The following is a 22,500-nucleotide window of genomic DNA, read 5'->3' on the forward strand; positions in this document are numbered from 1 at the left end:
AGTACAGATACTAAAATATGTACCTAAGTACGGCACTAAGAGTAAATGTATAGCCTACTTTGTTAAATACCACCAGTTAACAAAATGCTATACAGTGGAGGACTTTCCATGTCTCTCTGCAGGGCTGGCAAGGGTCCGGATCATTTGATGTGTAATGAATGTCTAGTGAGATGGAACAGAATGGATGAACACAGTCTAGCATGGTGGCGATGGAGAGCTCTGCTCATTAGCGAACCTCCGCCTTTCACCACTTCATCGGGAGCACGTTAACCCATTCTGACCTGAGATCAGATTCATACGAGGTTTCCACTGGACACACACGGGTCTGATTAAACTCATGCATTCATTATCAAACCTCCGTGTTTCACCACTTCACCGGGAGCACGTTAACCCTGTAACACCCAGCGTTTCAATAATACAACATATTTTAATTCATTCATTAATTAATTGTTTTAAAGATGGAGTGCCCCAATTTTTTTATTTTTCCAGTTTTTCATGTGTCTAATGAGGTGACAGTACTTCATTAGACACCCTGGAGTCGTTTTTATGAGCAATGGTCATGTATTCACTTTGTATTTTGGGTTTTTTTCCTGGAGGCTGAACCCTTGACAGTCAAACGGGCCAATGAAGTAAACAGTAATATAGTGAAACCACACTATCAGCCCCTCCCCTAACCCCTCCCCCTTTATCATACAACTACAGCTGTGGGTGCGGCTTCAGTTCAGGTGGATCACCACCCACCAGGCAAACCAGCCATACTTAATGAACTGGTGGGCGTGCCCACATAAAAACAACCTTTTAACAAATACTGTACACTTTTTTGAAAAAATTATACCTCCTTATATAACAATAAGACCTGATGATCCTGTTTTAGGGTGGAAAAAAATCACGGAAGTCCATCTTTAACGTTCTTTTTTCACCTAAACGTCATCATTGATGTTCATTGCAATGCCATTGGTCATGATATTTGCATTTAAATACCCCCCACAGAGGCTGAAATTCACACAAATAAAAGAATCTCTGGACCTATGACCTTTGACTCATTCATTCATCTACCAAACTCATGTACTCCTCTGGTTCTCTCCATTTCCCTCTCCCTTCTCTGTCTGACGTTGTCTTTGTTCTCTCTCTCTGTGGCGCTCTCTCTTTCTCTCCATCGCTCATTCTCTCTCTATCGCTCATTCTCTCTCTCTCTCTCTCTCTCTCTCTCTCTCTCTCTCTCTGTCATGTAGGCTTACAGCTTACTATAAGAGGGTTTCACAATAAATAATGGAAAGAGTGGAAAGAGAGAGGAGGGAGGGAGAGAGAGAGAGAGAGAGAGAGAGAGAGAGAAGGAACTAGAAAAAGAGAGGAGAGGAGCCAAAGAAATAGGGCAGAAAATAAGACGATATAGAAGATACAGAGAAAGAGAGAGAGACACAAAGATTGAGACATAGAGAGTTTGTGCGTGCGTGCGTGCGTGCGTGCGGCGCATGCAGTGTAGCGAATGGAGCACAGAGTGAAAACAGTAATTTAGTGATTACAGCTCTACTAGCTGCAGGAGTAACTAACTACTAAGGGTGGAGTGCAGAGACAGACAGACAGACAGACAGACAGACAGACAGACAGACAGACAGACAGACAGACAGACAGACAGACAGACAGACAGACAGACAGACAGACAGACAGACAGACAAAGAGAGAGACAGTGAGAGAGAGAGAGACAGAGAGAGAGAGACAGAGAAAGAAACCCAAGAGAGAGAGAGAGAGAGAGAGAGAGAGAGAGAGAGAGAGAGAGAGAGAGAGAGAGAGAGAGAGAGAGATAATGGTCTGGGGGTGGGGTGGACTAAAGACCTCCACAGCAGGCACATTTTCAGCCTGTTAGAGCAGTATTTAAACCATTCACCTCCTGCTGTGTCAATCCCAAAATACGGAAATATATCCCACTGGACCACTGCACGTGCACGCACGCACGCACGCACACACACACACACACGCGCGCACGCACGCACACACACACACACACTCACTATTCACCAGTAGGTGGTTGTAGAAGACATACGGTAGCTGGCCCGATGGTTTTAGGTGTGTCAATAGTACTGTCTATGATTATGCTTGCACAAATTGGCTCTGACGCAGCTATGAAAATCCAACACACTCATTGTTAATTAGATGTTTTGAATCTGCTGTAGTTTGTGGAAAACACAAACGCTTTTAACCTGTACTGTACTCGCTATAGTGCAGCGACAGAGCACACATCCCCCCTGCCGGCTTCCACAATTGTGGAATTGTGTTTGTCCGAGCGCCCGGAGAGGAATTGAAATGCTTCATGAATAATATAGAACGTGCCAATACATGCTGCCTAAAATAGCAGGCATTTGGAGAAAGGAATTATTTATGTGTTCAAAATATAACAACAACAACGACTACAACTGCTAGGTGTGTGTGACCTGGTCGAGTCACCTGAGACCATAACCGAACATTTTACTTTGAGTTCAGTCAGATAACTCACAAATATTCTGACCTGAGATCAGATTCTAAAAATGTCATCTACATCCTGACAGTTTTCTGAAAAAGCTGTGTTTCTATGTCAGTCGTTCTTCGTTTTTTCAAAAATAGCAGACCTACAAGCTCGTCTCGGAGCTTGTTGAATATTTTTCAATAGCTAAAGCATAACATAATGCTACCACCAAAAGGGGTTCCCGCCCAGAATGGGTTAAACAAATATTTTATTATAGAATGAGAATACGTGTGGATATAATATTCCATCTTGGCATTTCGCTCTGCTACATTTTTCTCCCCGCTCAGCACAATTAGACAGACATCATCACTATGAATCATATAATTTGTCAAGTTTTCAAAACTGAAGAGAATTTGCTCTAATGCAGCTCAATATGACAGAACACACAATGTAAAGACCACAGCATACTTTTAAGTTTGCATGTGTGTACATTTTGGATGACTCGAGTGAATTGTTGGACGGGAGAAAGGAAAAAATAATATAACGAGAGAGGAAAGTTCAGCTTCGAAATATTTGCAAACCAGTTCTGATATTGTGATCAAGTCGGCAGGAATCAGTGAGCTTTGAATGATAGGACATTATACCTTATGGAATGGGTTCTATACTCACATTCTTCACAATATACTAGTCTATCCTACAAACATCACATCTGCATGTATTTATTGACTCTACAGAAAGGACGGTTCACTCAACAAGAAAAAAATAGTTTTGACTACTAAACATCCCATTTGCTGCAGGGTTCTATGGATTAGCATCGGTGGTATGGCCCCTCAGGCCAATTGTGTCTGCTAATGGAAGTGATATTGAGCCCCTGTCCTAAATGCATAGATTTCTTCACAAAGGGATTGGTACCGGACTCACTGTACCATCCTATTTAGGAGAGCCCATGGACATTTGAAATCAGTGATTCTCAACACTAGTAATTTCAAAGTTTCACATGCGCCACCACAGACCCCCATTTCATGTGATTGTTTCTCTCTGGAACCCAAGTCTGCACAGTCAAAATCCTCAGTGTTAAGTTAATCAGTGTGAAAATGGAACCATTTGTCTACACTTTCTAAGAGTTATAATGGAATCACAAGGGTCCATTTGTTTTTCTCACTATCATTATCAATAATTTAGCTGGGGACCCGCTGAAAACCCCCCCAAGGACTGAGGGGTCTTGAGAGGTTTATGCCTTAGCTCACTACACTAAGAAGTATCTTGAAGGTATTCTTGCAACTTATTATTTTTTACGCATTCTAACAGAGATGGCCCTTAAATAATCTATTTCCAATATGAAGGTTTCTTTTTTTTTTCAAAATAAATGATTATTTTCTTCCAATGTCTACCTGTAACAGATAGGCCTATATACTGTAGTGTAGATGGTACTGTGGTCATCTGGAATGTGTCTGCTTTTTCATCCAGTAATAATAATAGCCTCACCTTTAATGGCGCATGCCTACCAGCATCCAATATGCTGCAGGTCGCTTGGTCTTTTCAACCAGCCAAAATTCTCACACGTCTCCCCCCTTCTCCGCTCCCTCCATTGGCTCCCGGTCGCTGCCCCATACAGAAGAATACAAAACTCTGATGCTGGCATTCAAAGCAACCAAAGGTATGGCTCCCCTATATCTTGCAAGTATGATCGAACCCTACAAACCCTCCCGCGCACTCAGATCAGCCAACGCAGGGAAGCTGGAGGTACCTTCACTAAAAAACGCCGGGACAACGCTCCACACGTCCCAAACACTTCTCCCTTCTGGCTCCAAAACTATGGAATGCACTTCGGACTACAATCAGAACTGCAGCCTCACTCCCAATCTTCCGCCGTAGTCTGAAAACTCACCTTTTCAGACTCCATCATGGCCCGTAGCACTTGCCCTAGCCCTTAGATAGCACTTTATGTATAGACTTAGATAGCATTTTATACAGACTTATAGCATGTTACGCACTATAGAATTGCTTTTTATGTAGGCATATCACTTTATAGTATGTATATACACATACATTTCCAGTATACAAAAATAGTAATAACAGCCCAGAGACAACTATTCATCGTAAGCCTTTGAGCCACATTAATGCATTCAGACAGCGATCACCTAGGATGACTCAGAATGCAATATATCAGTGGGTCAATATTCTTCAGTCTAATAGAGGAACTTAAGTCACGGTCTAAATAGATGCAAAAACACTTCTCTGAAAGAGGCTACAGTATAGGCTTGACATTGACAGACACTCAACCGAGCCAAACACACAGATCGATCTTCTCTACTGTCCAATAAGTTGAAAGAGGTCACTCCAATCATCTTCATCTCAACTGAATATAATCACTCTGGTGAAGAAATGTGCGCAATGGGCAACACACAGTAGGTTTTGTGATCTGCATAGTGTCAGCCAGCAAATTACCCAACCCACTAGAGTGTGTGTTTCTACTCAAACTGTGATTGATCTCATTCTGACCTCGGGCAAATCCAGAATCTCCAAGAAAGGTGTTATTTTCTACGGGCTTAGCGATAATTTTACGATATTCTGTACTCTGTATTCTGTGCTACTCTAGTGAGGTCTTTAACCAAGAATTGGAAAAACTCTGAATTTCTAAAAGGCTCGCCGATTGCTTCGACAATGATCTCCAAGCTCAGCTGAACAACCTAAAAACCCAACGAAACAAGCTAAGACACATTGTTACTGCCGTGACAAAATCCGCTAAAATAAACGTTATCAATGATAAAGCTGAGGAAAACTAAAACAATCCTCGGGAGCTCTGGAAGCTATACTCAACAACCAACTAGGCTGCGGTCAGAAACTGAAAACCAGGTTTTACAAACATAAACATCAAATCGAACGACACTCATCACTGACAATTAAGCTTGATGTGGCCAACATCTTCTTTACACAAACATATCAACAACGCTGGTTAACAAACTGCCCTCCCACTCTGGGCTCTTTGGTATAGTGCACATGAAAACCTTCTACAGAAACCGAGGTGTTTGTAAAGACAATTCTAAACTGGTTATGGTAACTGATGAGGTATACTTAATACGGCGAGACAAGGATCATATCGTGAAATGAGCCACAGGTCTAGCTTGTTTTGAGCCAAAAAGAAGAATCCGAGATATTACAATTCTAAAAACTGCATCCAGATAGACAGCATAAGCCAGCGGAGTTTTCATCTTAGTTTTTTCTGGGGTTTTTTTCATTGCACCGCTATGCTATAGAGTGTAATGAGCGTATTCAGGACACAGTTATGACCCGTAAGCAATTGATATTAAAATAGGCGTCAAAGGCGATCTCTCGAGGGCGTTTAGACCGGGAGGCATCACCGAAAGACATAAATGGCAAATGGTGCATACATTTAAAAAGAATGAAAATAAAATCAAAAGGAATTTCATGAATAACATAAAAAAAAATCGAAGACATTCTAAACTTTAAGACATAGTATATAAAAAAAGATTAACAAGCTCACCACTTAGATGGGCTATTTTCAACTAGTTTGGGTCCTGGACATCAGACATCAAAGACACATTGCTGTCGCGGATCTGGGAACCAGTCCAGTTCGCTCTAATGAGCCCTAGTGTCTCTGATTTGTTTAGATAATGAGGAAATCGATATCTAGATTCTAGAACATGTCAACATCTGTAAATAACAACATGAATTGGTGTGCAACGTTTCCCCAGTGTGCTTTGTATAGTCAATGCCAATTCCACCAAAGTTCCTTCTTTGTTCTGTTGACTATTAGACTCTGGTTCCAACATCACTTCTGCCTGCATTAAACATGTAGACTTGAGGTGTTTTACTTAGGGTAGCCAGTTCATTCAACACCTAAAACACTAGTTTAAAGTACCGATGTAATACAATACACATTATTACCAATAAAGGGCATCTTCTAGTTACATTTGCCTCTTTATACTCCTACCCTATACCTCCACACAGAGTTCATGTGTGAACAGCCAAGGGGTAGGTGCTACTGCGTAGGCGAGAGGTTCCACACTGCTGCCTCTACAGTATATACAACCTTGTGTCCGAAGGCAGAGAGAGAGAAAAGGTCCGCAGGGTTGGAGAAGTCAGTGTGTCGCTGTGCCTTTTTCTTATTATTTGATTACTCTCGTGGCTTAGATTCATGTCTCTACTCTTATCTGTATCTTTATACCAGCTTCCACTCGGCTACCGTCAGACTGTTGAACAAGGTCTGATCACGTGTCACCAGGCTGGCCTGTCAACTGGAAGCTTTCCCTTTAAACGTCTTCCTCCCTTTCATGTGGATCTGTTCCTATAGACTTTTCTTTCCCCCGTGGACCTTACCCGTGAATGTGGACCTGCCAATGTCTAATCTAATCTCATGTGCATACCTGCTGCTATGTGGACCTACCGACGTGTTGCCACTTTCATTTTGTTAAACATCTTGTGTTTGTTTATCCTCACACACTCCTACTCTCCCTTTCTGAAAACAACGCAGAAAGAGGTTTGCGCAAAAACGAGAGCAGAGTTGATTATGCATACTTGATCTGCGCTGTGTGTCTCCTACTGTGATGCTGCTATGACAACAGAATTTCCCTGATGGGATGAATATAGGTCTATCTATCTAATGGACGGAAAGTAGAAGCCTATGATTGTACACGCAACTCCAACAACATGCGTTATGCTGTTGTATTAGCCTATTACCAACGCAGGAAAGGTCAGCACGATTTCAACATTAGCCGTGCAGAAGTCTGTCAAATGCCTTCTTTTGCCTCTCCAAATGTCCTCTGCTCAGCATGGCAAATAGTCAATCCATACTTGGTGATGAAGACCGGTCGAAACGTGTTGACAAGCCGTGTCAATAAATACCTGTGTTTTTTTTTTTGGGGGGGGGGGCTGTTCCCTGGCTGTCTACATCATATATGTCTACATGATCTCTACTCCTGGACTTATTTACTGTAGCGGGCACCTTAGTTATATTGCTTCATACCTTTTCATTCCCGTTTCCAAATTGTAGAACTGTACTTTTCGAGGGGCATGCAGTAAGCATGCATGCACTCATGCAGTTTCATACACAGTTTCACAACCATAATGGCAATAAAAACTACTCATTACTACTCACTATTCATTTGTATAAATGGCTGGAATCACATGAACTTTTGTAGATATAGTTTAATTTTGTGGATTGAGTCTATAATCCATTGGAATGACCGCCGTTTCTGGAAGAAACTTCATTAGTTATCCACTAAAATCAGGCTTAGAGTTGTGAGATCGTGCGTGTGCATGTGTGCATGTGTGTGCGTGCATGTGTGTGCGTGCGTGTGTGTAAGTGGCAAGTGCGTGTGTGTAAAGTGAGTGGAGTGACCTAGTTCCTTCTGCTTCTCTAAGGAGCAGTACGGTATCAGAATAATATCTGTAGCCCTGTACACATGTGTGCGCGCGCACACACACACACACACGCACACATGCAAGCACACACAAACACACGCACGTACACACGTGCACAGGCACACGTGTTGTTTAGCAGGACATTTGAAATGTAGTGAATTATCTCCAGTCTTTGCAGAGTACAGACAGTGGTTGTAGAGCCGGCGGAGCGGCCTGTAGTTGTTTATGAATAATTAAGGGCTCTCGTCTCTCTGAGAGCAGAAAATAAACCGCTAAAACACTAAAGCAGCACCTTTCTTCTGCTCGCTCTCCCGCTGATAGTTTCTGCTCTCTGGTGTGCTCGCTCGCTCATAGCACATTGTTCCGTTTCTGTCGGGCAGAAACGTTGTATTTCCAATATTTCTATTGGAAGTGCAATAATTATATTTTCGTATAAAAGAGTGTCGCAGCAAATATAGTAGCAGATATAGCCGATGTACAAGCTCACAACAACACGTCATCAAACATGAAACATGAAAATGGTCGGGTCTGCCTGGTCTTATAAATATTTAACCAATGAGAAATATCAACAAGAGTTTCTGACTACCTACATTTCCTGAAAAATATAGTTGTGGGGCTTACAAGGTTTCCACCCCACGGCCAGCCTATAGCTGTGAGATGGTCTGCACTAGCTTCTGATACTTCGGCACTTTGGTTAGAAAGGCTTCTTCCAGGCTGTAGTAAAAGGTACAGCCGACCTCGAGAATGAACACCTCTCTATGGTTTTCATTTACAACAATGACATCAGGGGTGTTAGCTGAACACAGAATCATCATTACACAGGTTAAACATCCTCACACAGTAGAATGCTTATGAAGCATGATGGGAGGACCTGCAAATGGAAGAGATGTCTTTCGATATCAAATCCACTATTCTGTCATGCCTACTTATGTAGAGGCCCCTGTAAACATGGCAACCATTTAAGATGTGGGACATGGTTTCCGCTATTTGTTCATGGCCATGATGAATACAGTGAGGAGCATGATTGCCTGGAAACCAGATGGAGAGATTAACTTTAGAAGGTAGAAGCCGTAGTCTCGCTTTCAAAACACGCACACTGTTGCCCTGGACCTGTACTGACCTTTACTACGGTATATACATATTATTTATTTTATAATGCACACCATCCATGCATGGACCACCAGTTGGTGCTGTTAGACAGTCCGAGTCAATATTTATGTACAGTAGTTCATATTCTTTATGTAAGAACATATAGGGAAATTGACCAATAAAGTGATTCTCATTCTGAATATGTACGCATGCACACACACTCATGCATATACATTCACATACTGAAGAGCTGTTTCTCTTTCTCCCTCACAGAGAGACAGAGAGACAGAGGGGGGGATGGCGAGAAGAAAAGAGAGGAAAGGGGGAGACCTAGAGGAATAATGCAAGCGGCCGAGAGAGAGAGAGAGAGAGAGAGAGAGAGCAACGAAGTGCTGAGCAGAGATCAAAGCATGCATGTAGCATGTAAATGAATTAGACTAATGCTATGCATGCAGGGTTATAAATAGCAGCTATATGGAACACAGAGGTCTGACACGCAGACACGACTGCAGAGCACTCACACAACACTGGCCCTTCCGCCTCCCCTCATCATTCTGATCTTCCTCTCCTATGTAGCTCCCTATACTCATCTGCTTTCCTCTTCACTTCCTCTCAAATAGTTCCCTCTGTCTGCTTTCCCATGCACTCTCTTCTTCATTCATCTCCTCCTTCGTTCCTCTCCGTGGTGGAAAGTAATTATTAAGTATAGTAGCCTACATTTACTTCATCACAATGTGTCACGGTGAGATGTGAGCTCGTAAGATCTGATCTGATTTTTTTTTTAAAATGTTATGCTCATGAAAACTTGAAATGGGACATGCTGCACAATGAGTATACTTTCTACGTTTGATCCTTTAAGTGCATTTTGATGCCGATATTTTTGTACTTTTACTCAAGTAAATTTTGAATTCCGTATTCCGAGTGTTTCTATATATTGCAGTATTGACACTTTCACTTAAAAGGAACACATTAATACTTTTTCCACCATGAACTGCTCAATTCTGTTCAGTCCTCTTCCTCCCTGTCCTTCCCCTCCTCTTGCTATCGTCTCCTTCCCCTCCTCCTCTTCCTCCTCCCTCATCCTCCCTCCTCCTCCTCCTCCTCCTCTTCCTCCTCCCTCCTCCTCCTCCTCCTCCTCTTCCTCCTCCTCCTCCTCCTCCTCCTCCTCTTCCTCCTCCCTCCTCTTCCTCCTCCCTCATCCTCCCTCCTCCTCCTCCTCCCCTAAAGTCTAACAAAGCTGCAACAGCTGTCTCAGCACAAGCTTGTCTTATAATGTTCACCGAACCTGGCAAGCGTTTTTCTGTGTTTTTTTGCGTGCGTGCGCGCGTGCGTAAATAGGGAGAGTGGTAAAACATTTCAAAAACGTATGAAAACACGATACGCTATAATCTGCTGAATGCTTTATTTTATTTCTTTTTTTTTTAATATTCCACGCCTGCTAAAGCAGCATTTTGCCTTTGGGGTCAACATCAATAATTAATGTCAGAATGAAAAAGAGCTGCCCAGCGCCTGTCAGGTTCAAATGAACGAGTGTATCCACCTTCTGGTGACCTTGTGCATCACTGTACAGTCTAGGGACTCTTCTGGTGACCTTGTTGTGCATCACTGTACAGTCTAGGGACTCTTCTGGTGACCTTGTTGTGCATCACTGTACAGTCTAGGGACTCTTCTGGTGACCTTGTGCAATACAGTCTAGGGACTCAGGGACAGTGGTGGGAAAAAATACTCAAATTCTTTACTTAGAACTAAAAGTATCAATACTGCAATATAGAAATATTACTAAATGTCCGGGATTCAAAATGTAGGCTACTTTAGTAAGTACACAAGTATTGGCATCGAAATGTACTATACTCAATATGCAGAATGTCTCATTTCAAGTTTTCGAATGCATACAAATCTTTAGAAAATATATAGCAGATCTACAAGTTCACAATGTGCCACTCCGTGCCGCATTGTGTGAACTTGTAGATCGGCTATTTTCAAATGGCCGAAATGTACAGTATATAGGGCTGAAGTGGTTAATGTATGTTTCGTAATGATAATCAAAATCTATGAAGTAACTAGTAACTAATTCAAATAATTGCAATGGAGTAAAAGCACAATACTTGGATCCAAGATGTAGTGGAGTAAGTAAGTAAAAGTATTGGAAATTGGAAACACTTCCGGTAAAGTACAAATACCTCAAAATTGTATACTTAACCCATTTTGGGGCGGGAACCCCTTTTGGTGTTAGCATTATGTTACGCTTTAGCTATTGAAAAATAGCAGATCTATACAAGCTCATAGCGCGCCACCGAGTGGCGCGCTATGAGCTTGTAGGTCTGCTGTTTTTTGAAAAATCAAAGAACGACTGACACAGAAACATAGCTTTTTCAGAAAACTGTCAGGATGTAGAAGACATTTTTAGAAATCTGATCTCAGGTCAGTACTTAAGTAAATGTACTAACTTTACACCGCTGGTGACCTTGCGTGTATTTCTGTAGTCCAGGGACTCGGCGGGGGTGATATGAGGCTAAGTTGCAGATCTGTGTAAAAGCACCACAACGTGCCCCAGATGCAGCCCCCCCCCCACACACACACACACACACACACACACACACACACACGCGCTCTGATGAATGAGTGAGAGCGACCAAGCGGGCGACCCCCGGGGGCTGCCGCGGCACGGTGGCCAATTTGTGCTTCCCTGCCACCCTGACAAACGGTTTCAGCTATATAACTTTGGGAACCACATCATGAACCAGACAAATACAGAACTTTTTAACCTCTATATGTAGGCCTACCGTTAAAAACAAAACACCATCCAAGATGGATGAAATCAATCTTGACCGTGACTTTTAAGCACCCACCAACCGGCGTCCCTATATACACTCTGGGCTGAACATTATGCGAAGCGAAAATCTGATTCATATAAGCTCACTCGATTCGTTGTACAATTAAATATATAGGTCTGAGTGGTTAACCACTATAGAGCGTCGCAGTCCCGCCCCCTACCAGGGCCCAGGAAATGATTCTCCGTTCATTTTTCCTCATAGACATTTCAAAAAGTATTTATTTAAAGACGTTTATACGCCGCGGACAAAGCCAACTCTTGTCGTGACAAATCATGACAACAAACACAAATCTTTGGGGCCGAACAAATAATTAGAGAGAAGAAAAAAACGGCAGGTTACAACACTTCTTCTTCTTTGTAATTATTTGTTTGGTCCAAAATATTGTGTTTGTTGTCATGAGTTGTCACGACTCCAGTTGGCTTTGTCCGCAGCGTAACCGTCTTTAAATAAATACCTTTTGAAATGTCTATGGAAAAAAATTGGGAATCATTTCCTGGGCCTGGCGTCGTCATGAAAGGGGGTGGGACTGCGGCGCTCTATAGTATAGGCATGCACCAGTTGTTGTTGTTTTTTTTATAATATCATGAGTGGCTGAAAGTAACATGCTTTTGTGCAGTCAGTACACTAATTATAAAACTATATACGTATACGGTATACAGACAATACAACACAAACATATACACAAAACATTACATGATATCTGTTTATACTAAACACAATAGGAACAGGATGGATCACGTTATGCCAATACAATACTGGGATCTGTTTCTATATGCATGTTGTTTCCTGGCTCAGTTGTATAGAGACAAAGACTAACATCCATGTATTGTCCCAAGTGTGCTGCTGCCAGGCTGGCGACAGGGAAATGGAAAGGAGACGGTGCCAGGTTGACCACTGGTGCCACCTGGCACTCTCTGGATGAATGATTGGATGGAAGGATCTATGAATGGGAGCAAATGCATCATTGCTGTCGGGGCAGAAACCTGCTTTCTCCATAGTCTAATTTGTGTTGGTTTTTTTCCGTAAATTAACGCCCTTCGCCTATAGCGTCACATAAAAGCATTGGCGGTGCGCTTTGACCTTGTGGATCTGCTTGCTGTTTTTTTATTTGAATCCTGAAAAGTAACAGTTTTGGGACATTCTGGCAGGATCCAGCCTAAGTTCGGTAACATCCCGACTCTTTTTAGGACGGACTTTTCCTCTTTAACCACAGAAGTATACGCTGCTGGTTTCATCCGACTTTTTGCTTCTGTAAAAGATTCTAAATGCGGGCCAGTGTGTTCTGTAAAAAAGCCACGGGGATCTGTCCACGAACAGCAATAGGAGGACGACAGCCTCGTATGAACGTTTGTTCAGCCTGCCGGGTGGATCAGTTTGATCGTCCCGAGTGTGTTTGTGCGTTCGAGGGAACAGGCTTGGGTCGGCTTCTCTCGTGGTTCACACCGGCACGACGAGGCAAAGGCGACAGATGGGGAATGTGAGTAATACCCAGCCTTTTATTTACCCATGGGGTGACGGGAGTGATCAAAAGGATCAACTTTGTTCTGATTTGTCAGATGGCGTATCGTCCCTATAGTGTGTGCACAGCAGCAGACTGTGCAGCATAAGCTGAAGTCTAATCTTCCCTATAGGCGTTATATGGCCGCTGACCAATAATCACAGCTGAATCGCTTGCCTCCCTGCTTATACCACTTAAAGGGATATTTCACTTTCATTTTATCATCTACTCAGGCTTATATGTGAACACTCCGGACAGTTTTTAAGTTGCTTGATTCAGTATTTAGATGTTATTTGCTTGTGGGTCTGCTATTTTAGAAAAATCGAAGAACGACTGACATAGAAACATAGCTTTTTCAGAAAACTGTCAGGAAGTAGAAGACATTTTTTGAATCTGATCTCAGGTCAGAATGGGTTAATTGGTCTCACCTGCAGGCCCAGGGGCTTCCAGCGAGCATTCCTGAGTAGGGCGGGCGTGGAGCTCAGCGTGTTCTGGGGTCTCTTCTTCAGCGTGAGGATGACTCCGCAGGGGTCCTCCCTCAGAGCGTTGACCAGGTTCTTCAGCTGCCAGCCCACCTGAGGAACACACACACACGCACGCACACACACACACACACACACACACACACACACACACGCACACGCACACACACACACACACGCACACGCACACAGCATGTCACTGTTCTGTCACGCTGCTTCTATGCGTGTATACCATGGCCGTGGTTAACACATCAGAGTGTTGGCAGCTGTAGGGTGACATCAGCCAAAACAGATCATTATGTCACCTGTCACGACAGCCAGAGAGTGTGTATACAGCAAGCTGCCTGCCCCGACACCATTTAGTGACTGTGTGGAAACAGATTTACTGACTCACCGGAAGATTCTATATAGTTCTGATGAGGAAACGCAGTAAAAGAAGAGATTAGAGGCGGAAGACAGAGAGACAAATGTGAAAGAGGAGAAGTGTGTGTGTGTGTGTGTGTGTGTGTGTGTGTGTGTGTGTGTGTGTGTGTGTGTGTGTGTGTGTGTGTGTGTGTGTGTGTGTGTGTGTGCGTGCAGTTGAAGTGCTGACTGCAGTGTTTCCTTGTGGCCCAACCAGTACTCCAGCATTCAGCCCTTGTCAGGCTATTGATTGGACACACACACACACACACACACACACACACACACACGCACACACACACACACACACACACACACACACACACACACACACACACACACACACACACACGCGCGCGCACACACACACACACACACACACACACACACACACACACACACACACACACTGCAATCTTTTCACACCTCGTTTGAAGTTTTAGCTTACTAACAGTATAGTTTTAACTATAATAACCTGTCGCAGCACATTATTGGTACTTTCACAGTGGGAGTGCGTCGATCTGCGGTTGGCTTAGAAATAAACAACGGTCCTCACCTGCTCAAGGCCGGTTTGACCGTGGAGTTATATAGGGTGAACTGGGAGAGATAGTTTTTGTTGACCGATTTTCGTTCACTCGTTTAAGTTATTTCTTTGCACATATTTATTATACATTTACCGGTTTATCTGAAATTGTAATATTCGGCGTCACTGAACTAGAAGCACTGTAAACGTATTCGAGCTTAGCCTGCCCGCTGATCAATTCATTGGGGGATTGCTATAAGCCGCAACATTTATAACCTTTAATCTGCACTGCGATGAAAATTGGCAGACATGGGAGGCAAGCCGGGCAGACAGGAGGCAAACTGGGCCAGAACAATCAGCAGAGAACCAGAGCATAAAGTACATGCTGGAGAGAGGGGTCACCATCCCTCATCAGGGGGTCTCCGTTATTCTAGACATTACCTCTAGACACGTTGCCTCTTTGAACAATCACAGTTGTTTCTTTGCTTTAGTTGAGAGAGAGAAGCAGATACAAAAAAATTAAAACACACCCGTGTGAAGTCAGGGGCGCTCTTATCATCATTGTCTCATGCCGGGCCAATCACAAATTTGCGTCCTCACTATTGTCTTCAATGTTTGTGTTTCCACAAACCCTCAAAGCTGGGCATAGGAGGAGCTATAGCACCTCCTATATGCCCCTCAAAAACTGTACATGTGTGTCCTAGAAGCACTGAGAAAACTGTTGCGCCTTTCTTCGTCCTTTTTTTTCAAACTTGACTACGGCAGCGGTGGTCTCAAAAACATAAGGGAACTTTGACAGGAAAAGACTCGCTCACCGTATAGAAAAATAAGTAAAACTCCTTAGACTATTTTATTTGATCATGCTCTTATGGTGCCCTGTGCTCATGGTGCAATTAAAAAGCAAACGTTTCGGTCCTAAGACCTTCGTCAGTGCTATAATTATGCTACATGTGTGTCCCAGGCCATGTTTAGACGACAGCGGTCCGTGGCCTTATTGAAGACTATAGCGTGACGCCCGGTTGGAGAGATTGGAGAACGATGCCTCGTGCCTGTTGCAACTCGGAAGCTCATATACCTTCAATGATCTGTGGAGATTCCTCTCCTAGGAAGAAGCTGGAGCCCAAGGGGGAGCAACCATCTGGGAGATATGGGGATGTGCTTTTGCATGAGGGGAGATCGTATCAACCTCTTGGGAGGATGTCGTGATAAAACTGAACTATACAGCAGAAGACCTGTTTATCTTACATTTACAGTAAACCCCTATAGTCTGAAGACATTGGGAATATTAGCAGTTATCCAGTACAGTCCGGAGCGCTCAGGACTCACCACACAACATCAGGTGCACAGGAACTGATCAGCCATGACCAAAAAACAAGAAGAGGTATAGGTAGTAGAGAGGAACTGGCAGTATAATGGCCATTGTTGGCTACTTTACCGGTACTTATTACTTGGTATATCAAGATGAACAATATTGTACAATAATATATTATATATAACATATTATATTACATATTACTTTTGCCGATGTATACACACAATCAGGTTGTCTGCAATCTGCGACACAGACCGGAGGACACGGATGCAGAGACATTTAAGGCAGAAGGCTCGTATACATACAGTTTTTGGTGATAGGTTATCACCGTTTTAGGTGATAGCTTATCACCTAAAACGGTGATAAGCGTTGAGGCAATCATACTCGCGGTGATGTCCTTAAGGATTGACCCCGCCTCCCTGTGGTTTACCCAACTTCTAGACCAATCGGTGAACGGGGGTGAATGGGGCTCCAGAGTGAAAAGACTTGTCTGGTAGTAAAAACAGAGAGATGGGTCTGTGTCCGCGGTGATAGCTGATCATCCAACGCGACTGACGTGATGGTGTAGTTTTCCAACCCAAAACTACACCGCGGCGGTAACCTATCACCAAAAACTGGAGTATGTATGAGCCTTTATAGTACTGTATGTTGATAGAGAGACAAAGACAGAGAGTCAGAGGGTGGCAGTGTGTGAATGCTCTTCTCCATGCTGCCTTTTAGCTCCTTACATCCTTCATCTCTTCCTCTCCACCCCAAATCCCCTCTTTACTCCCTGTCCCCGTTTTCCTCTACTCTTCACCCTCCGCAGCGTCCCTAGGCTATGCTGTAATACCCCCCTCCCCCTCCTCTCTCTCTCTCTCTCTCTCTCTCTCTCTCTCTCTAAGAGTCTCAGGGGGCTTGCCTCCCCCCCCCGCCCCAGAGCGAGGGATCACAGCGTAGAGAGAGAGAGGGATGGTAGGGGGAGTAATGATGGGTTGACGGCAGGGTGACTTCGGTGCTGTCACCCCGTGGAGAGAGAGACAGAGACAGAGAGAGAGAGAGAGAGATAACACACAGCTTTCACTGTCAATCAACCTCCTGCTACACACACACACACACACACACACACACACACACACACGGCACGCGCACACACACACACACACACGAACATTCATGAAATTCACATGAGGAGCACATCGACACGCAAGGAAAGACATTTGGAAAGCCTATATTCAAACACTGAGTGTAATGAGCTCTCTTTTCATAAAGGCAATGGAGGCGATAATCGCAACGTCCCCAGTTCCATTCCCCCTCCCCCCCTCTTCTGCCCTGCAGCTTCCTGTTTCTCCACTAGCCTGTCTATGAAAAAATCACACACGTGTGAACCGAGTGGTGCAACTCCCCTCTCTCCCCCCCCTCCTCTCTCTCTCTCTCTCTCTCTCTCTCTCTCTCTCATTAGCAGGCAGAGCAATACCCCTCTCTCTGTTTCTGGCGCCCCCTACTGGTATTAATAAGTCACATACTCGTGTCGTTCCAATTTCACGCATGCGCACACCACTCGTGCTCATACACACAGGTACACATGCAGGTACACAGGTACACGGACATTGCTGGTTGTAGGAGTGGTTGCACCACTCAAAAACCTGTGCATAAGGTTGGAGTTTGATATCAGGTTCCATTTTAGAATCAGTTCAGTGTAGAAACATATCGTTGCTGTCACGGCATAAACCTTAGCCCAATATTATTATTTTTTATTCATTTGTATGTTTTTTTTCGTGATACTTCATCTTACTAGTACAGTGTCACACAAAAGTAGCAAAACTAGCTGATCTAGTTAAGCTCAAGCGCTTGTGCCTGTAGCTCTGCTATACTTTTGCTATTTTTGAATTACAAATACCCATTGTCCTCGTTGTAGCCAGTGCGGTAGTCTATCCATTACCAAAATATCTAGACTCTAGGTCCCAGAGCAGGGGTGGGCCATATACTGACTTCGATAAAGCGAGTGAAGGGCCACACATTGTACAATTTCATTGAAACTTGAAACACATAGTGCTGAATTATCTTAAAGCTGCAAGACATGCCAGACTATTTTACAACAAGGTACTTGCTTTCACAACAAGCATTTTCAGATAAAATGTTGTAACTGCTGCACTATGTGCCCTACAAAGAGAAAGAGAAAAAGTTTTCCTCACTGTCAACAAACAATTTACTCCAGAGATTCCACTTGGGACTTTAAAGTCTTTAAAATAACATATTTTCACCAACACACCGAACAACACTAGTTGCATGCTAACAGAGAAAGAGCAGCCACTCACACACTCTCATAGTCATCATAGGGATAAAGTTTAAATACAATTTCAACCTGGCATCCCTATTTTTGGTATTATGTCATCATAGGCAAATGCACCCTACCATAAGAAAAGAGAGAAGAACCTTTATTTAATGTTTTATTTTTAAATGAGTTTATGACTATTAACATATTAGAGCTTGTCTGAAACAAATGTCAGAGCTGAAATCGACATGTAAATATGAAATAAATGCCCAAACATGTAGCTAGGTGTAATGTTAGAGACCACAGAAGTGAACCTTTCAAGCCTGTTTTGTCAACTCGCTGTTTTCTGCAAGACATTACTCTATAAGCCATATCTCCAAAACTCAACAACCAATATGTCAATTTGAAGCTATGATTCCCTGCTTTCATATGAAAAATCCAATGGCAGTCCCTCAGTCAAATTTAGTCACATATCGTTACATGCCTAATATACAATATACATTATTTTAAATGACTGGATTAAATGGCGTTAAAAGCCAAAGCACTAAGACGCATGTAACATGTTATAAGTGCCATTTGAACAGACAGACTCACCACCGTCTGATGGTTGACCTGAATGACCTCGTCCCCTGCGTGGATCTTCTTACATTGGTCCGCTGGGGACTGCAGAGAGAGAGAGAGAGAGAGAGAGAGAGAGAGAGAGAGAGGCGGTCATGGGTTGAATATTTTTCCCATTTTGTAAATGAACCACAAGAATCCTATATACAGTAGCATCCCGACTCTGTGGTGACCATTAACATATATCGATCTTCTATTTCCGAAATGTGGTCCAGAGGGGGGAAAAGGAGGGGGCAGTATAGACCCCTGGGGAACGCTAGTCAACTACATTATACACAGTAGGCTATAATAAGGGTTTAATGGAATTAATTAAGAATTCGTGATCTCAAATCCACCATGTTTTTCAGATCAGATGGGTACTTACTCTCCGTATCGACTGATACAGTTTCAAGTCTTAATGGTATCGGGAAGGACAAAATTATATGGGAACCTAGTCTATAGGCTACATACTGAGATATATACTGTAGGTTTTGATTTGTAAAGAGGGGGTGTGTGCATGGCTATATCCTTCTTTGTGCCATAAATAACGGAAAAACAAGCTCACGTGTTCTCATCAAAATTATTTGCTTTTGTTTTTACTTTCTTATTTAAGGTCGCATTCACACCTCTACTTCGGTATAGACTCAATGCAAACGGTCGGAGAAGTTGCATCATTCTTGCGTCATGTTTTATTTGCTGCGTTTGCCTTCACACTGCAGGCTGTGTCAAACCACAGCCGGGAAACCGCAGTGAACATTATCAATGTGTTCAATTCATGAACTATACTATATATGTCCAGAGCCCCGAGCAGAGGCCTTTTTGGGGCAGTTCTGGGACAACCGTGCGTCCGTCCGACCGACTCGACACCGGGCACTGCACCGTCTGCGGGGGTGTGGAACGCGTGTTTCGAATTTGAAGTCGTTGGGGGCGCGCGCGCGGTTCTCGAGTTACGTGGATTACACACGTACAGACGTACAGACAGACTTGGTGCATTTATAGATAGATAGAGTAAAACTTAGACAGTATACAGTACAACTACATATACAGTGCATTGCCCCAAAAGGAGATGCATTCAGTCTGAGCAGAAATGGGGCTAAAAATTAAAAATAAACATATCCCCGCGGGTGGTAAAAAAATGAACGGCCAGAACCGTCAAAAGCAATTGGCACAGGTTGTATTTTCCTAAACAGCAAACACACACTGAAGACATTCCATGATGACGCTCAGAGAGCCGTCAGTGAGGCAGACACCTGGGAGAATATACTGTACACACACAGACTTCCTGAGTCATGTGACAACTGTTATTTTAGCTCATAATTAGTCTCCTGGGACAGACGGTTGGCTCACGTCCTTTTCACACCATTGCTGTCAGGCAGAAACCTCGTATCTCCATATTTCAACTTTTCATGTTTTGATTTTTTTTTGTTTAGTTTATGCCCACATATCTACTCTACAAGCTCACAAAGCGCCTCACGGCTATTTTCACTATTTTAAATCGTTTTAAAAAAAGGAATAAAAAAAGAAAAGGAACGATTTTGGACTTTCCGGGCCGAAAGCGACAGAATACTTCCACCATACAGTCTGTACTTGGGAAGCACATGATCCGACCTCTGACCCCACTTCCGTTTCACCAGATATTTTAACTTTTTGTGGTTTTTCGTAAATTAACGCCCTACTTGATCATAACATCACACCAAAGTATCAAAAGTAAATAAGGTTTCCACCCGAAAGAGACGAAAGCAAATTAGTCGAAGTCTGTCAAGTTTTCTGCTTAGTACAAATGGACATTCTAAGACTCTCTGTATCACTAGACTAGCTCATAACAACATACAACCAATAACTGTTTCTCAGGCTAAGGTGCAAAACCATATGGGTGTGTTTTAGCAGTAATATTACTAAGAGATATATCCCTAATATCAATAGTATTATACAGATATAAATAATAGTAATACTATTATCAAGGGCAGGGGCCATCAAATATAATACACTGTGTCATTTCTGGCTCACCCAAATGTCTCCAAAACCACACAAACCTGATTTATATTATGTTATCAGCGGATATCAGCTTGCCCGGCCGAGTTTATTGTGCTGACCACGCGTCACGGAGCTACGCATCCATCAGCGCATTCAGGTTCCGCTACCCAGCATCGGCATCACTATTTTATGTCAGTGTTCAAAAATTGTCAAACAACTGCGAGAAACAGCAAAAACCGCCGACCTATTTACCAACACCAAAGTATATTTCATAATTATGAATTAGTAAACGAATAAGTAAACTTCTCGTCCACTTTGCCAAATGAGACGTAGCCCGTGGAGTTTGTTCAGTCAGACGCACTCCATGCCGTGCTCAAAGGGCGCATTCTATACTCAAGGGGTTAGCATGCTGAATTTCTATGTGGGTGGGTGTATACGTGTCTGCAAGTCCCACACGTCATTTGCTGATGTGGCAGTCAGCTGACCAATTGGACTTAATAATAATAATAATAATAATAAAGCATTTATATAGCACATTTTAAGAACCAGTCACAAAGTGCTTTAACAGAGAAACATAAAGACATAGCAAGGAGGCACACAATAAAGATACATTGTCAATAATGCACAAAATCAGAAACAGAAGAAATCAATTAAAAGATCACAAATCACATGGGTACAGACTCGGCAAGCCTGATCTCTAGGGGCAGGGCATTCCAGAGAGACGGTGTACGGATGTGTAGCGAATGCCCGGTCGCCTACAGTTGTTTTGCAGCCTGATTTTATTGAGAGAAGGGCCGTGCCGGATGATCGTATAGCTCGCGATCATCCGAGCAAGTCCGGATCTAGCTTTGGAAGTGAATAAAAGTATTTTTAAATTGATTCTGTATGAGACATGCAGAAGCTCTCTAGACTGTATGCTCTTCCATGCCTTCCTCTGCATATGGTTCCTGGTTGTTATGTGATGTTTGCTCCCACCACCACCCCAGCACCACCGGTGGGCTCTGTTATTCATGCTCCCCATGGGGTTTTTTATTGTAAATCTATCTCCCTGCTCTTAATGTTTTTAAATGTTGAAATGTTTTTTAATTGCGCCGAGCAGGGAGAAAATGCAGCAGAGCCGAACGCCAAGTCAAATCATATGCACACTTGGTATTCTCATTCTACAATAAACATTGGTTAAATCTATTGGTGAGTTGTCTGACTGAACTCACATTCTCTGTGGTCCCAGTGATAACATGGAGCCCGTCGTACGTCGATTTGATGTACATCCCCTGTCGCACGCACACGCACACACACACACACACACACACACACACACACACACACACACACACACACACACACACACACACACACACACAGAGAGAGAGAGAGAGAGAGAGAGAGAGAGAGAGAGAGGGGTCAGTATACACTTTATTCACTTTATTTACAGGAGGAGAGAAACTAGCATGATGGAAATCAGTTTGTGTGTGTGTGTGTGTGTGTGTGTGTGTGTGTGTGTGTGTGTGTGTGTGTGTGTGTGTGTGTGTGTGTGTGTGTGTGTGTGTGTTGTGTGTGACTGACCGTGCATGCGTGCGAGTGTGTGTGTCCTTACCAGTCCTTCGCTGGGCAGTATACTGGTCAGGTGGACAACCTCTAAATGGGCCGATTGGGACACCAGCGAGTCTGACGACAGCGAGATGATGTGATCACATATACCTGCCAGAGTCT

General features: G+C 43.3%; 1 protein-coding gene and 1 long non-coding RNA gene across 2 annotated transcripts in view; both read right to left on the minus strand.

Annotated features, from left to right (window-relative positions):
- LOC308322782 overlaps positions 1-22,500 on the minus strand; it is a 486,306-nt gene that overhangs the window by 67,069 nt on the left and 396,737 nt on the right. The gene's annotated exons all lie outside the window — the stretch shown is intronic.
- The window catches only part of LOC308322678 (connector enhancer of kinase suppressor of ras 2), a gene marked incomplete at both ends in the record, with an annotated part of 100,343 nt that overhangs the window by 27,060 nt on the left and 50,783 nt on the right, over positions 1-22,500 (minus strand). Inside the window, 4 exons of the mRNA XM_080774071.1 lie at positions 13,675-13,821; positions 18,814-18,882; positions 22,002-22,061; positions 22,385-22,500. The exon at positions 22,385-22,500 is cut by the window's right edge and continues 4 nt beyond it. Coding sequence (XP_080630197.1) covers positions 13,675-13,821; positions 18,814-18,882; positions 22,002-22,061; positions 22,385-22,500 — 392 coding nt within the window. The remainder of the gene's footprint in view (positions 1-13,674; positions 13,822-18,813; positions 18,883-22,001; positions 22,062-22,384) is intronic.

This window comes from Protomyctophum bolini (genome assembly GCF_963924005.1).
Source record: "Protomyctophum bolini genome assembly, chromosome: 10".
In the NCBI taxonomy this organism is placed as follows: domain Eukaryota; kingdom Metazoa; phylum Chordata; class Actinopteri; order Myctophiformes; family Myctophidae; genus Protomyctophum; species Protomyctophum bolini.